The following is a 16785-nucleotide window of genomic DNA, read 5'->3' as shown; positions in this document are numbered from 1 at the left end:
AATCTGACCTGAGGACGTAGGGCTGCTCGGAGAGCAACACTTGAAGAGATCACAATTTTTTATCCATTTCTGTTTTATTGGCAACCATAGACCTGAATCCTATCAAAAAAATGAGGGCAACATGTTGTCAGGAGGGTGAAAAGAAATCTAAAGAATAAGAAAATAAGATCATTAAGGGCATTACTTCTTTAACAAGTACAAACTGAACTAAACTGAAACTGCAGACCCACAAAGTCCAACACTGTTAATAAACTCATATGTACGGTAAAATGGACACGTGTAAAATAACAGTTTTAAAATGGTGAAAGTAAGAATTAAGGCAGGTGATTTCCAGTAATCCACAAACATTATATGGAGTACACATTAAAAATATATTAAAACAGTGACATGTCATAGTTTCAGGACTCATTCAGTCATTAAGTGTCTCTCAGGAAGGCAACACCATCTTCTCATTGTTGTCACATAAAAGTGATGATCAAACCCCTTATTCAGTTGCAAATGATAATATTCAAATCTTATTATTATAAACGAGATGAAACATAGGAGAAGGCCTGCTGACCCTCTTCATGGCCCCGAGGTCAGACAGCCAAATCTCCAAAGAGACGTCTAAAGAGTTCAGTCAGATTTTCTTTGTAAACATTGTGATCCAACGTAGCATCCATCCGATGGTGATATTATAAGTAGAAGTTCAACTTGGTGTCTACTGTCTTGCAGCCAGTGCTAGAGAAGACTCTTTCAGATTTGGGGAAATAGACTAAATCTTTGGCCAGCCTCTCTGCCACATCCTGGTCCGGCTGACGTCCTCTGGCTTTCATCTCAGCCATGGCACACTGGACCACATGTTTGTACTCCAGAGGCAGCAATGGGACGAAGAAGTCCACCAGGCTCTTGTCAATCAAACTTGAATGAAAAAAGCCACCTACAGGGAGAGTTTAATAGATATTTCCAATAGAAAAAAAATCATAGGTCATAGTCATAGGTAGTTTCTGAGTGATAATTACAAAACAGCGTTATATGTAATTTATACTCACTGTCTTTGTTGTTGAACAGTGATAGAGAGAGCGATGTTCCCAGGTCATTGTGCCCGATCTCCTCTCGTTTTTGTCCTGCTTTCCAGAAATCTAAAGCCGTCTGTGCGATGCTGTCGCCGCCGGCATTGCTTTGAAGAAGATCAGAACAAGGCAACATATTACAATTTTCCTATGTTTTATCTGTTGTTACCACACTGTTTTAAACCGATGAAAAAAAAATCAAGTATAGTCTCATATACCTACAATTCTTTCTTAATGCATTGTTAGTATTCAATTGCTCTGAATTTTTTCCTTTTCAGTACTTGCTCTTAAGAGGACCCTATAAACAGACAAGTGATACATTTTTGATTGATACCTTTCTATGGTTCAAATGAAAAAAGCCAGTATATCATGTCCAAACTGCTTGTTGGTTGGTCAAACAGCTTCAGAAACTCAGATAAGAGGGGTCTGTGTCTGACTATTTCTGTGACCTTTCCAAAACCAAAACTCTACCATTCAGACCCTCTTCACACCGTGATTAACCAGCTGTGCAGAGATGAGAAAGGATCCATGTTTTGAACTTCCCTCTCTAGGTCTATTTTTTTCATTCCTGACCCAACAATTTCTCTCACCCTTCAAGTCAACAACCAAGTGCAACAGTATGAATGCCTTCCAGGAGAGACTGCCTGAAAATGTTCACTCTGCCTTTGAGTGTGGCCATTAAGAAAAATCTATAAACTCTTTTCAATTCTAACGTGGTCAGACAACACACCATACAAAATAGTTCTGATCAAGCGTAACCCAACTCTGAGAAATATATTCAGCTCTTTACCTGAGGAAGATGAAGATGGCTTTCCGATAAGAAACTCCATCCAGGTTGTCATAGTAGTCCAGGTATGACTTGATACTGTCAATCAATTGGGGATCCATCTTATCCACCTCATCAAAGATGAACATGGAGCGTTCACAGTCGGTGACACTGTCTCTTAGCAACTGCTTTAACTGATGCTAAGGAGAAACAGCAGCATGTTTAATTCATACAAAAGGCTGAAAAAGAACAGTGTCACTGTGTTTCAATTGAAAGGGAGATGAATCAACGTATTTGTACTCCATACCTTGTAGGTTTGAAGATGTTGTTTTGGATGTGGGAAGTGATGTGTGGCTGAGAGAACATGAAAAAAATTGCTCTTAATTCCCTTCTCGTAAATGTTTTCAGCAATCAGCTGACTAGCAAAGTTCTTCCCTGTGCCGGTCGATCCATGCAGAGAGAGCACCAGAGGCTTCTTGGGGTTGTCATTGCTCATGAATCCATCCACAGCTTTTAAGATGATGCGTGATGCAACATGCTGTCCGAACAGTTTGTTATCCAGGTCTTTCTTCAGTCCTAAGAAGTACACAGCAGAAAGTCAACAGGATTAGTGCTTTTTAAGCTATTCAAGGCTCATTGAACGGCATGTCCATGGCATTGTGGCAAATTTCATAACATGAAGTTGTTGTAACTCTGTTATACATTGTCCAATCTGCCCCAAAATTGGTCAGAAAACGCACAACACCCTTATGATGCGTCACGGTGAATTTTCGTAGAATGGTGCGACAATTAAACAGGAAGTTATGACTATGATATACATTGTCTATTCTGCCGCAAATTTAACGTTTGATGACAGTCATACACATCTGCATGGAAAAAAGGTAGTTATAGTCATAGCGCCACCTACTGGATACAGGAAATATCCCCCTTGAGATACAATCATCATTTCATTTACATGATTTGCATGAAATTTTCATGTTCTGGTCTGCACTTGATATACAGCAAATAATAGAAAAAAATAATGCAATAATAATGTCAAAAAAATGCATGTTTGGTGCATCCTGCATGCAACACGTTGCCTGCCGCCGTGCAGGAAGTCTTACTCGTAAGCGCAGTGTCCCATGGTTGTGACGATGCAGGCTGCTTTAACAGGCCTCCTGCCAGCTACTCCCGCTGTCCGCAAAAGGACGAGGGCCCACTCAACACTGCTTGCAGCTCTAATTTCTTTTTTATTTCCTTTATTGGTGACATAACATAACAAAAATAGGTGTGACTGAAATGGTGCAAAAGACCTAATGGACAGAAATGTAGACGACAACAAAAATAAGAACAGTTAGACAGTTATGTATGACAGTGTGTGTGTGTGTGTGTGTGTGTGCGTGTGTGTGTGTGTGTTTGTGTGTGCATGCGCACGTTTTGATGTTTATATTAGAGGTAATCATATGTTCTGTATCCGTGTTTTGTGATCCTGGGTGACTACTTTATAGTGTAGAGTGTGAGGGTGAAAGAGAAAGTAAAGTGAAAAAAAATAGAATAAAATTGTGTAAAATAACACGTTAATAGTGTAGTGATACTATGACAATATAATATTTACTATTATTATAATGTATAGAATAATTATGTTTTAATATTTTATTATATTATACGTTATGTTCAAAATCCTAATTCACTTGCAATGGAGGAAAAGCTTTTGTAGAGGAGGTAAGCACTAAACCGAAAGTGGTGTTGTTCGTTTATAGCATAAAATTAGCTTTTTACTTATAGCCATAGTATCTGCTTCAAAAGTCCAAAAAGTGGTTCAGTCGAACTTCCGGGTTGGCATACAGAAATACGTCATCCCTGCAGCACTCTATTATAGTTAAAGCTGTATTGTCTGTGGCGTTTTGTCAGTATTGTTCACCTGACAGTCATGCCAATAATAAATCATACTGCATCGAAAAAAGTCCGATGTCGTGGCTAATGTGTTAGTAGGACAAAGGTGTTACCTGTCGATTTGAAAGAAACCCAGTTTGGTCGACAGCACTCTTTGAAGCGGCAGTAAATCATGGGTGAAAATATCCCCGCAGCGGCAGTCCCCGCCACACCGGCCCCGATGGTGAAGGGATCGACCGCCTCAGTCGCGCCGGAGCAGACCAGCATCCACAGCAGCAGGACGTGTCGCTCCCTCGGTTTCATTTCGAACAAAAGCTGCCTATTGACGAAAACAGTAAACTGTCTAAGAGCTTAAGGCGGAGCAGATGAACTTGGGTAAACTGGAGGCGTGATGGGTAAATAATTTTTTTTACATAAACTTTATTCACACAATGGAAGTGACAATAGGTTTAAACAACTGTAAAAAGGCAATGTAGCCTATGCTCAAGGTAGTGCACAGATCATTATACATAAATAATTAATAAAAAAGAAAATTAATCAATAAAAAACAAAGTTAAATCATTACATATGGTTCTAGTTTTCACAGCTTTAGAGCTTTTAGTTTATGCAGTATTTTAGTGTGTCCAGGTAGGACATGAGGATAACAAGGTTGGGTTTCTGTTTTGCAATTTTGCCAGTATGTATATAAAGAAATTACATTAATAATATACATTTTTTCTTGGCAGGCATTTCATCAGCAAAAATAAATAAATACAATTTTAACTTAAGTATCTCATTTTTTGTTTGAAACAGATTAAGGTCATGCCAAAAAGACTGACTGAGTGAAAGTACAGTCCCAAAAGAGATTAGTAGCTGTTCCACCTGTGTGGTGACAGAATACAGAACAAAAAATCCTGCGTAAGCCCTGCTGCCTGGCTGATTTGGGGTAATATTTGCCATAGCCTCAGTGACCTTTGAAAGAAGTACCCACTGTACTCTGACAGGCAGAGCACACATCTGAGCAGACACAAAAATTATTAAACAACTATGCACTAACAAAAAAGCAGCATCCATCCTTCCTTATGCAAGCCACATTATAATAGAGCAGTATTATAGCTTTTTATGACTATTACTCCATTCCTGCTGACATAAAAAACAAATGCACTTTGCATACTTTGATGCTTCAAACTCACAGCTTTATTGCATCGAGACCTTTCACAGTTACTTTCGTTGCAAACATGCTCTTCAACTCTGATACTGCATTTCAGCTTCATGCTTTACCGGAAGTTCACTGTCCGTGGGCGAAGGACAAGCCCTGCCTGCAACACGTACCTGCATCTACCACATGATGTCACTGCCTCTCTCTCCTCTTTATCTTAGGCAAGGACATAAAACTATTTAATCATTAATTTAATCGTACCCCTCTGGTTCATAAGTCATGCAGTGAACTCATCAACCTTGTTGTGAAGGATGCATCAGGAACAGTGACTCAAATAAAATTTCAGATTTTCTTATTTTGAAATTTCTTATTTTATTTGTGATTAGTTTTTTCTGGTGGTGTTAACAGGGACACATCTTGATCATGTCAGCTTTACAACCACACCCACAGTGTTCCTTTACAATCACAGTAATCTGTCAGAGGTCTATGTGTGATTTAACACTTCCTCCTCTTTAAAGACAAAACAGGATTCTGCTTTAAAAAACATTTTGGCTGGATTGGGGCACAATTATTACCCGCAGTGCCTGGTCATCACCATGACCTTTGACCTTTGACCACCAAAATCTAATCAATTCATCCACGAGTTCTAATGAATGTTTGTGCCAAATCTGAAGAAGTTCTGTCGATGAATTTAACTGAGATATGTCCACAGGACTGGGACGGATGGATGGATGGACAGACAACCCGAAATCGATATGCCTCTGGCTGTTTTATCAGATTATCAAAATAATCTGACTGGCCAGATATTATTGCTGGCGGGTTTGATTGATACCTTTCTATGGTTCAAATGAAAATGTTTAGAGATTTAAGAGCACTTATACTCTAGTACTAGTCAGAACTGCTCGCTGGGTGGTCAGACAGCTTCAGAAACCCCCTCCTCACTCTTTCCAACGTTGGATTAGACGGAGCTGTATCCAGACATTTCTGCGACCTTTCCAAAACCAATAATCCACCATTCAGACCCACTTCACACCGTGATTAACTAGCTGTGCAGAGGTGGGAAAGGATCCAGGTTTTGAACTTCCCTCTCTAGGTCTATTTTTTCTTTTCTTGACACAACAATTTCTCTCACCTTTCAAGTGAACAACAACCAAGTGAAATACTCTGGATGCCTTCCAGGAGAGACTGCCTGAAAATGTTCACTCTGCCTTTGAGTGTGGCCATTTAGAAAAAGCTATAAACCCATTTCAATTCTAATGTGGTCAGACAACACGCCATACAAAATAGTTCTGATCAAGCGTAACCCAACTCTGAGGAATACATTCAGCTTTTCACCTGATGAAGATGAAGATGGCTTTCCGATAAGAAACTCCATCCAGCTTGTCATAGTAGTCCAGGTATGACTTAATGCTGTCCATCAATTCAGGATCCAACTTATCCACCTCATGAAAGATGAACATGGAGCGTTCACAGTCGGTGATGCCCTCTTTGAGCCACTGCTTTAACTGATGCTGAGGAAAAACAGCAGATTATTTAATTCATACAAAAGGCTGAAAAAGAACAGTGTCACTGTGTTTCAATCGAAAGTAAAATGAATCAACTTATTTGTACTCAGGAGAATTTAAGAAAATATTTATAAGATATTGGTGAATGAGGCCCAATGTTCTTAAGAGAGTGAGAAAAGAGACTTTTCAGCCTGTCAGGGTCTCAGCCATCCACCTGTCCGTGGTGCTGAACAGGTAGGCTACTGAAACAAAGATTACCCTGCTGCAGAGAAATCCTCGTTACAAGACAAAAAAATCTATTTAAACAAGATATTTATGTGCCTCAAAACAATTCTGTGAACTGACAAGAAGTGATGAAGCTGCGTGCATGTTTGATAGAGAGAGAGAGAGAGAGAGAGAGAGAGAGAGAGAGAGAGAGAGAGAGAGAATGAAATGGAAAGTGGAAGAGAAGGTAGATGTGGGCTTATTGATGCACAGCCTATAATGAGTGCAATGTTTCTGTAAGGTATTTATAACTTACTCAGAGCTCTGCTTGGACACGTTTTGACCCGATCTGCCCAAACCCATGATATTTTCTAATTAGCTTAACCCATTGTAAGTAAATAAACCAACAACAATGACTACAAAGATCATATTTCATTTATATATTACATTTGTGGGAAGTTATTACAATTTTGACACAAAGTCTATCATATATATAGAACACACACAAAACGAAAAACACCTATTCATTTATTTATTTTTTAAATTTTACTTAAATATGAAATATGTTCTTTTGGCAGTAGCTACTGCGCACCTGACATTCACACCAATAAGCTCACTAAACTGAACTGAACTGAATTGAAGTGAATGTGTGTTACCTTGCCATGTGAAAGAAATCAACTGGTGTCCACAGCTCTCATAATTGTTGGAAGTTTGGTACTTAAATGAAACTCCAGCCAGAGTCACAGAAACGCTGACCACTAATGTTGCTGCGAGGCAGGCGTCATCACACGCCTCAGCCCCTCCGGAGCAGACCAACATCCACAGCAGCAGGACATGTTGCTTCCTCGGTTTCATCTCGTGTTTCTTATGAGTTAAGAAAAAGAAAACTGTCTAACAGCTTGGTGAGGCGGAGTGAGTAAACACAGCTGGAGGGTAAGTGAGTAAACAGCTGGTGGCAGAATGACTAAATACAGCTGGAGGTGGAGTTGCCGCGGTCTTTAATTTTTTTAATAAACCCGACAATGGGGCAATGTGTGCAGGAGTTGGTGCACAGACTATGATACATAAAAATAAAAACATAAAGAAATAAAAAATTAAAAACAAACTTAAACAAAGTTAAATTACATGAATCAAATTCATTACACAAGACTAGTTTTCACAGCTAATTCAATTTTGAGTTAAGTATGTAATAGTCTGTTGAAAATGAGCTATTTGTAAGTTTTACTATCGCTACATCTAGCGTTAGCATTAACAGCTCTTTACTTACCAGTTTAGAGGAAACATATTGAGTTCAGTATCAAACTTCATTCCTTTACTTTCCAAGATCGGTGTCCAGTGGTGTAAAGCAACAACAAAGTTAACTCTTGTCTCTATCACGTCTTTTATGCTACTGAAGTTAGCACGCTAACCAGCTAGCCGCAGCCCGTCTTGTCACTTTCCGATAGCAACTCACTGTAGCCTTCAATCTGACCTGACGAAGTAGGGCTGCTCAGAGAGCATATTATAACCTCATATCTTCTATTTGCAATGACAATCTCCACCACCTGCTCCCGACAAGAAACCCCAGTCAATGTCATAGAAAACGTACAAATAGCCCCTTTAAAACAGATTAAGGTCACACTGAAAAGACTGACTGAAAGTAGAATCCCAAGAGAGATGAGCTGACGTTTCATCATGGTGACAGAAAGAACAACGATCAGCAAGCTTTAGTTGGTGGATTAAATGTTAGACTATTACACGCTACACTCCACTTTTAAAATAAAGTGGATGAGAAGGTACTTGAGAAATCTATCCATAAATTACATCTTTGCTGTAGGAAATTAGTGAATTAAAGTTTTCACTCATTCTTGAAATTTGATCTTTAACGATGATAATGCCAAGGTAAATTTCACCGGATTTCCTGAAACTTTTAAATCACTGCAGCAACTCACATTTGGATAGGTTTAGTTTGATAATAATTATTACTTATTCACAAACATTAAGACGTAGGACAGAAAATTGACTGTCAGTTTAAAGAAAGAGATGAGAGAGATAACAAAATTCAGTCATGACTACATAAATAGAAGGGTAGAGGTTCAAAAGGTCGTAAAACATTTTGAGGATCTGAGGATTTTTAACGTTGTTGGAAAAACAGTACATCAATATTTCTCAAAATTACTGTAATAATCTTGTAAAAGCTTTACTGTAATTTACAATTTTCACCGAAAGTCATAGCCTCAGTGACCTTTGAGACAAGGACTCAATGTACTCTGACTTCTCTTTGCTAATTAGCTTCTTCCGCTTCCTCTCTTTGTTATTGTTTGCACTGGACGAGGAAAGGGCGGGAAGCAGCTTTCAACACATTTCCGGCTTCTAAATTTCCGCAGGTCATTTATAGAGCAAGGCAGAATGCAGATTTATAAAACACACCACAGACCTGGGGACAGGTAGAGCATACATCAGTGGATTCATGACTTCCGATATAAACACTACGACACCAGCCTCTCTGTGTTAAACCTTACAAACTTGAATAAGTGATCTTAACCCTTAGCGATCAACTGCTTTAATTTATCCAACAACATAGTGAGTGAAATGCACAAAAGAAACTAGAATATCTTCAGTTATTAGTCATTAGTGTCTTTTATGGGTATCTGAAGTTCACCTATACTTTTTTTAAATCTAGAATTAATGCACTGTAATTTGAGCCTTTTAGGTGCAGTTAATATACAGAAACAAAAATCCATTAAACATCTATGCACTGACAAAAAAAACAAACACTGTCCATTGCCCTGCATCATGTACCTGCCTGTTTCTCTCTCTTCACTATTTTAGGCCTGGACTTAAAGTTGTACTTTGCCCAGTAGTTTAGCAAGATGTTTGATTATTACATAACTGCTATTTCAGTCCAAATTTTCCTCTGCCACTTCAGTCTTATGTTAATCCATCGCATTCAGCGAACAGAGGAAAGGTAAAGCTGAATGATTTGACTCGTATAGGAAGAGAAATGTTTGTGGAAATAATAAAGATGTTTAGCTTCATCTAGAACCACAGTACTTCTCTGATGTGAAGAATGCATCAGAAACAGGGACACAAATAAAAATTTCTTATTTTATTTGTGATGTTTTTTTTCCTGGTAGTGTTTACAGCAAAGCAGCTCGATAATATCAGCTTTACATCCACACCTACAGTGTTTCTCCACAGTCACAGCAAACTGTCAGAGTTTGAGAAACCAACAGAACAACTTTTTTCACAATGTCTGGGCAGGTCTACGTATGATTTAACACTTCCTCCTCTTTAAAAGACAAATTATAGTACAGACAGGATTCTGCTTTAAAAAAAAACATTTTGACTGGATTGGGGCACAATTATTACCTCTTTTAAAATCAATCAACCAATCTTATACACAATATCATTCAAATGTTATATTCTGAACAGTCTGCATCTTTGAAGATAAGAAAAATCAAGTCTTGGTAAAATTGTTTTTCATGTGTGTTGTGAGAATATTATCCTGAGTTCATGAAGTTTCCCACTGCAGCTCATTAAAAAAAAAAAAAGAAATTCCAAGTATCCACTCAAATTTACATCTGAATTATGTATTGTTGCGTTTGAACAGTGAGAACTTTCTAGGAGCGGCTCTGCAGTGCTGACAACCCAACAAAGTCCGACACTGCTAATGAACTCGTATTTACAGTGGACATGTGTATCGTGACAGTAAAAACTTAAGGCAGATGTTTTCCAGTAATCCATGTACATGGAGTACAGATTGAAAAACAAATTCAAAACAGTAACGTGTCTGTTTCAGGACACATGTAGTCATTATGAATCTCTCAGGAAAACAGCACCGTCTTTGAAACTCTCGTTGTGACATAAAAGCAGATATCAAATCCCTTATTCAGTTACAAAGGATAATATTCCAATCCTATTATTTCGTCACTAAACTAGTGCTGAGCACTTTCATCAGTTCCTTCATTCAGTGTAAGCAAGAGGAAACATTGGAGAAGGCCTGCCGACCCTCTTCATGGCCCCAAGGTCAGACAGAGAAACCTCCAAAGAGTTCAGTCAGCTGGACTTCCTCTCTTCAGTCATTTGGCTGAGAGCAGTTTTCTTTATTAAAAAAAGTGCATGTACCGTCCATCCCACGGTGATATTATGTGTAGTAGTCCAGCTTGCTTTCTATCGTCTTGCAACCTTTGACAGAGAAGACTCTTTCAGATTTGGGGAAATAGACCAAATCTTTGGCCAGTTTGTCCGCCAAATATTGGTCAGGCTCCACTCCTCTGTCTTTCATCTCAGCCATGACACACTGGACGACGTGTCTGTACTCCAGAGGCAGCAACGGGACGAAGAAGTCCACCAGGTTCTTGTCGATCAAACTTGTACGAAAAAAGCCACCTACAGGGAGAGATTTATTTAAAAAAATCCATGTTGTTTATCAAAGCTAGTTTCTGAATGATAACGACACAACAGCATTCCAGCGTTTATACTCACTCTCTTTGTTGTTGAACACTGACAGAGAGAGCAACATTTCCAGGTCTTTGAGCTCGATCTCCTCTCGATTTCGTCCTTCTTTCCAGAAATCTAAAGCCGTCTGTGCGATGCTGTCGCCACCAGCATTGCTATAAGGAAGATCAGAAACATGCAACGCATCAAAATTTGCCTCTGCTTAAAAGCCGCAACAGGAGGGCTGATATTGTTGTCACCTTGTGAGGCTGTGTGTGTGCGTGTGTGTGTGTGTGTGTGTGTGTGTGTGTGTGTGTGTGTGTGTGTGTCATCATGGCAGAATGTGGTCCCTGAGACACCTGTAATAGAAACTACCACAGATGTGGTAGTTTATATGTCTGTGGACAGATTTTGTCACTGCAATAGCATCACAACCTCGTAAGCTGCAGTCTGACAACAAAATGAAGTCCAAGTTCGAAATTTGGGGGCGGTCCAACCCATGACTACTGAGTACTTATGTAATAATGTAGCAATAACTAGTAAGTACTCATGAGTTGGAACATCAACATGTTCACAAGAGTTGTGGCTGGTGGCAAGATAGTTTCTAATTACCTATTTTACATTGATCAAAAAAATCAATATAAAACGTACCGTATATATACATTCACACTCTTTCATACCTACAATTCTTTCTTACTGCATTTTTACTACTCAACCGCTCTGAATTGTATTTTCCTTTTCAGTACTTGCTATTAATCAAATAGCTTCAGAAACTCCACCCTCACACATCTTTCCAACATTGGATTAGAGGGGTCTGTATCCAAACATTTTTGTAACCTTTTAAAACCAAAATTCTACCATTCACACCCACTTCATGTCCTGATTAACCAGCCGTGAGGAGGTGAGAAAGGGTTTGAACTTCTCTCTCTAGCCCTATCTTTTCTTAACAGGGCAGTTCCTCAACAAAGTGCAACATTCTGAATCCCTTCAGGGAGAGACTGCTTAAAAATGTTCACTCCGCCTTTGAGTGTGGCCATTCAGAAAAAGGTATAAACCCTGATGTGGTCAGACAACACACTGTACCCCAACCCTTAGGAATACGTTCAGCTTTTCACCTGAGGAAGAGGAAGATGGCTTTTCGATAAGAAACTCCATCCAGCTTGTCATAGTAGTCCAGGTATGGCTTAATGCTGTCGATCAAGCCAGGATGCATCTTGTCCATCTCATCAAAGATGAACATGGAGCGTTCACAGTTGGTGACATTCCCTTTGATCCACTGCTGTAACTGAGACTGAGGAGAAAAAGCAGCTTATTTAACTCACATAAAAGGCTGAAAAACAACTATGTCACTGTGTTTTAATTGAAAGTTAAATGAATCAACTTATTCATACCCCATACCTTGTATGTAAGATATTGACTTGGATGTGGGAAGTGAAGTGTGGATGTGAAAACATGAACAAAGTTGCTGTCCATTCCCTCCTTGTAAATGCTTTCAGCAATCAGCTTACTGACAAAGTTCTTCCCTGTGCCGGTCCATCCATGCAGAGAGAGCACCAGGGGCTTCTTTGGGTTTGCATTTTTCATGAATCCATTCACAGCTTTTAAGATGATACGTGATGCAATGTGCTGTCCAAACAGTTTTCTGCTCAGGTCAACCTCGAGAGCTGGGAAGAACACAGTGAAAAGTCAACAGGATCAGTGACTGCAAACAGTATGTCACTTTTGTTCCACCCAAAGAATACCAGCTCATCTGTCAAACGTGGTGGTGGCTCTGATATGGCTTGTGCATGAATTGCTGCTAATGGAACTGGCACGCTGGCATTTATTGATGATTACACTGCTGTCGGAAGCAACAGGATGAATGCAGAGGTACACAGATGCGTTCTGTGTGCTGACATTCAGTCAAATACATCAAACCTCAATGGACAATATTTCATCATTCAGGAGAACTACAGTTCAAAACATACAACCAAAGCAACCAAAGAGCTTTTCAGGGTGAAAAGTGTAATATCCTTGACCATGTGAGTCAATCCCCTGATCTCCATCCACCTGATGAAGGTTAGACTAAAGGCAAAAGAAGTAACAGCAGACTGTGGGTGACTTTGGGCAGTCATTGACTACAAAAGGACTTTCCACAAAATATTAAATATAATGATTTTATTCAACTACTTTTAGGCCCCTAAACTTTGGGCACTATGTGGCGCTATCAGAGCTGTTTCTTCTACAGTTCTTACTGTACAGATGTAAACCTACTCAAATCAAAGCTCAGGATTGGCACCATCATATTATTTCAAAGTCGTTGTACTGAAGCACAGAGCCTGAAGAAGAAAAGAAAGCCTAACTTTCCCTGTTAGGTTTCGATTTTGACGGTGTAAAAACAACAGGCAAGCCACGGCCAAGTCGTTGTCCTAAAGACTGCAGGTTGCTGTAAAAAAAAATTACAGTTGTTTGTACCTTTAGTCGTGTTGGAACAAGATGCACATGCTTACCTGTTGCATTGAAGGCTATCCATTTCGAATCGCAACTTTCATGTAAATAATTGTAGATCGTCCGGCCCAGAGACGCACCGATACCGATCACTACGGTTGTTGTGACCGGATCAAACGTGTTTACCAGCACGGCGGTGGTCGACAACACATGTAACAACAAATATAACCGTGTCGCTTTCATCGTGGAAACCACTTAATTTCTGACATCGGTCGCTTTTTTGCGTGATAAAACAACCTTAAAACCACGGAGAAACCGTTAGCAGACTAACTAGCTTCTTTGCAACGCGGAACTTCCTTATACGTCACAAACACGTGATACACACACGGAGCTCTGTTCAACACAGCCATGCAAATGTTTGATAAGTTAGAAAAGGATGCAAAATTAATAAATTCAAAGTATTATAGTAAACTTTACGCATGTTTATACTATTTATGTACTTATGTAGCTAACTGACAATGTAGTACACGCATTAGCTTGGGTAACGTTAAATCAATTAGTAGTTTAAAGCTGTTAAAAGTATGAAAAGACCACAAAAGACTCCAATGTGGTGGCTAAAGTGTTAGCCGGATACACGTGTGTTACCTGTCCTGTTGAACGAGATCCACTCGGGTCGACAGCACTCATGGAAATGGTAGAATATGTTCTGGTAGCTAGCTAAAAACGCCGTCAGAGTCGCAGCCATGCCAACCGCTATGGTGGTGCTGATGGGTTCGATCGCCTCGGTCAGGCCGGAGCAGACCAGCATCCACAGCAGCAGGACGTGTCGTTTCCTCGGTTTCATTTCGCACAAGTGTGGTCTCTTTATCAAAATAAAATTTAAAAAGGTAACGTGTCTAATCGCTGGTTAAACCGGAGTGAACACTCCGGGGGGTGGAGAGGCGTTCCGGTTGTCATGCACACGCAGGGGTGACGTCAGAGTCCAAAGGTTGTTCGATTAATGGTAATCTTTTTTCTTTTCTTTCTTTTTTTGCTCCAAATCTTCCCCCAAAAAGTAATCTTTCCAAAGGCCTAAATAACATTAACCACCTGTTTAACAGCAAGGCACTTTAAATTTACAATTACAACAAAATTAATTCATGATTAAATAAAGTGAATTACTGAATGATACATAGATGAGTAAAATAATTTAAGTTTTAATGTATTTTCTCTTCAGTGGTGAAAGGAAAAAATATTGAAGCATTAATTCATATTTCTGACTTGTCTGTCATCACTGTAAAGATAAGAGACAACTGGTTATAGCTGAAAGCTGCAGAGACCAACAATAAAAAAAATCCTTTACACTAAATTATTTTTTGTGACTATTTTATAAAATAATTGAATCCTGGTACACACAGTGTAAGGTGAAAAGTAAACAAACAACATACATATTATCAGTTAAATAAACACTGAGGGTGGGTTGTACATTTAATGTAGTATTACATGTAGCAAAATGCAGCTTGACTCCTGAGTCATTGGCTGAGAGAATTTTTCTTTGTTAAAAAAACGCACATTATGATTGAACACAGTGTCCATCAGATGATATAGTTGTACAACCTTGTCCCTATCATCTTGCAGCGTCTGTTAGAGAAAACTTTTTTAGACTTGGGGAAATAGTTCAAATATTTGGCCACCTTCTCTGCAGCACCCCACTGGCTTCAGCCCACTGGCTTTCATCTCGGCCATGACACACTGGACAACATGAGGCAGGGAAAGGATGAAGAAGGCCACCGGGTTATCACCAATCAAGCTTGAATGCTTGACACTGAGACACTCAGTTGGCAGTTTATTAGGTACACCTAGCTAAAACAAATACAATCTAATATGACTGCCTCACAATAAATCCTTCATGAAGCATTTGTTTAGTTTGTGTTGAAACTGTTTTAGAGCGGTATTAATTCAAGTTTATGGTCAGTTTGGAGACAGTAGTTTGTGGTGATGTTGAATTGTATTTTTGTTACATTCACAGGTGTTTTCTATTATTTGGTCATTTCTTTCCAGAAATCTAAAGCTCTTTTCTGTGATGACCTGCTCTTCAGCATTGCTAGGAGGAAGATCAGAAACAGACGATATTTGAGCTGTTGTTGTTGATATCTCATTTATTTCTCAATGCAAGGCTGGAGACACACCAGCAGCACAGATAACATCACTGCACCAAAATAAAACTGAGGTTTTTAACTTTTGCTTAATTTAATTTTAATGCTTGATTAAAAAACAGGGTTGGTGTCATTTAGATGACACCAACCCTGTTTTTTGGAGTAAGTGGGAGGAAACCGGAGCACCCGGAGGAAACCCACAGGAGATAGAAGATAGGAGAAAGGAGAGAGGACATAGGAGAGAGGAGAAAGGAGACAGGAGACAGGAGAGAGGAGATAGGAGAGAGGAGAGAGGACAAAGGAGAGAGGAGAAAGGAGAGAGGAGAGAGGAGATAGGAGAGGAGAGACGGGCTATTCATAATATTTACCTTGAAGGAAAAGAGAGAAAAAAAGAGAATTTTTTTTCCTTCAAAATGAATATTACATGTCGTCTAAATTAAACCAACTCTATATCTTCTTCTGAAGATGTTGGAGAGGCCTGTTCTCATAGAAGAGAAGAATCTGGAGATGGCGTTGCGTGGATTTGGTGGTGTCAGTTGTCTTTTGAAAGAGTAAGCAATGTAGTTTGCAAGTTCTGGTTCCTGTAACTTCATGGAAATCAGAACCATCTCTGCACAGCGCCATCTCTTACAAAGGTCCTTGAAAACGGTCTTGTCGAGGTGTTGAATTGTCTCTGGGGTAATGTTGAAATTGGTGCCTTTGACTTCAGCCCATGTTTTTTCAAACAGGTGTTGAATGATGACACCTGAGTCTTCAGAGATGTTAACTTTTGCCTTTCCGAACACGCGGGTAACAAGTTTTTCCACAAGAACCCTGACAGATATTTTGTTTTTTTCTGCCTGTGCTCTTGAACCCTGCAGAGGTTCAGCCCCACAAACTGAGGCAGATGCTGTCTCCTCTTGGAGCTCTAATGGTGCCATTGGCTCAGTGTCCATTAAGGCAAGCGTCACCCTGCGACTGTGGCCGGCAGCCTGAGTGTTCAGCCACCAGCTAATCAGTGCAAGGAAACAAACCACTCTGCTCTGTATGTCGAGATACATGTTGGGATGGGACTGAAGTGGTTTTGGAATTATCTCTGGGGTCATGTGAGAGTGGAGCAAATCAGTAAGTTCTGTTGTGAATACCAGGACTTTACAAGGTGAAAGGTCGTTGAATCTCTGCAACGCCTGAACTTCATTTCCACTTGATTGGTTTTCTGCATCTTCTGCCAGAAGCAGAGAGTCAACACTAGCCATGAGTGACTGGATTGACTCTCTGCTTTCAGCTT

The 16785-nt window shown here is 39.6% G+C and overlaps 2 protein-coding genes across 3 annotated transcripts; both read right to left on the bottom strand.

Annotated features, from left to right (window-relative positions):
* Window positions 1-55: 55 nt before the first annotated feature.
* On the bottom strand, window positions 56-7367 carry LOC130186572 (torsin-1A-like). The gene is made up of 7 exons (XM_056403772.1): window positions 7194-7367; window positions 6164-6339; window positions 3804-4009; window positions 2126-2394; window positions 1843-2018; window positions 1032-1159; window positions 56-919 (listed from the first exon to the last, which is right to left on the bottom strand). The coding sequence occupies exons 2-7, from the start codon at window positions 6286-6288 to the stop codon at window positions 675-677; spliced, it is 1149 nt and encodes a 382-aa protein (XP_056259747.1). The 5' UTR covers window positions 6289-6339; window positions 7194-7367; the 3' UTR covers window positions 56-674.
* A 2243-nt stretch (window positions 7368-9610) lies between these two features.
* Window positions 9611-14348, bottom strand: LOC130186965 (torsin-1A-like). Of its 2 annotated transcripts, none has more exons than XM_056404349.1 (5): window positions 14029-14348; window positions 12355-12620; window positions 12072-12247; window positions 11005-11132; window positions 9611-10908 (listed from the first exon to the last, which is right to left on the bottom strand). In XM_056404349.1, the coding sequence occupies exons 1-5, from the start codon at window positions 14225-14227 to the stop codon at window positions 10664-10666; spliced, it is 1014 nt and encodes a 337-aa protein (XP_056260324.1). In that variant the 5' UTR covers window positions 14228-14348; the 3' UTR covers window positions 9611-10663. The 2 variants fall into 2 exon arrangements, with proteins under 2 accessions (XP_056260324.1, XP_056260325.1); XM_056404350.1 differs by lacking the exon at window positions 14029-14348 and adding an exon at window positions 13446-13990.
* Between the last annotated feature and the right edge of the window lie 2437 nt (window positions 14349-16785).

Source organism: Seriola aureovittata, chromosome 18, assembly GCF_021018895.1.
Source record: "Seriola aureovittata isolate HTS-2021-v1 ecotype China chromosome 18, ASM2101889v1, whole genome shotgun sequence".
NCBI lineage: Eukaryota > Metazoa > Chordata > Actinopteri > Carangiformes > Carangidae > Seriola > Seriola aureovittata.
The sequence above is the reverse complement of the archived record's forward strand: the minus strand, read 5'-3'. Positions and strand labels throughout refer to the sequence as shown.

Excerpts from the sequence above, each read along its gene's own strand:
- LOC130186572 (XM_056403772.1), bottom strand. The coding sequence starts at position 6,288 with ATGTTCATCTTTCATGAGGTGGATAAGTTGGATCCTGAATTGATGGAC. Across the intron at positions 4,010-6,163 it reads GCCATCTTCATCTTCATCAG|GCAGCTTTTGTTCGAAATGA; the intron begins GTGAAAAGCTGA and ends TTTCGTCAATAG. Across the intron at positions 2,019-2,125 it reads AACATCTTCAAACCTACAAG|CATCAGTTAAAGCAGTTGCT; the intron begins GTATGGAGTACA and ends GTTTCTCCTTAG.
- LOC130186965 (XM_056404349.1), bottom strand. The coding sequence starts at position 14,227 with ATGAAACCGAGGAAACGACACGTCCTGCTGCTGTGGATGCTGGTCTGC. Across the intron at positions 12,621-14,028 it reads GATCTCGTTCAACAGGACAG|CTCTCGAGGTTGACCTGAGC; the intron begins GTAACACACGTG and ends TGTTCTTCCCAG. Across the intron at positions 12,248-12,354 it reads GTCAATATCTTACATACAAG|TCTCAGTTACAGCAGTGGAT; the intron begins GTATGGGGTATG and ends TTTTCTCCTCAG.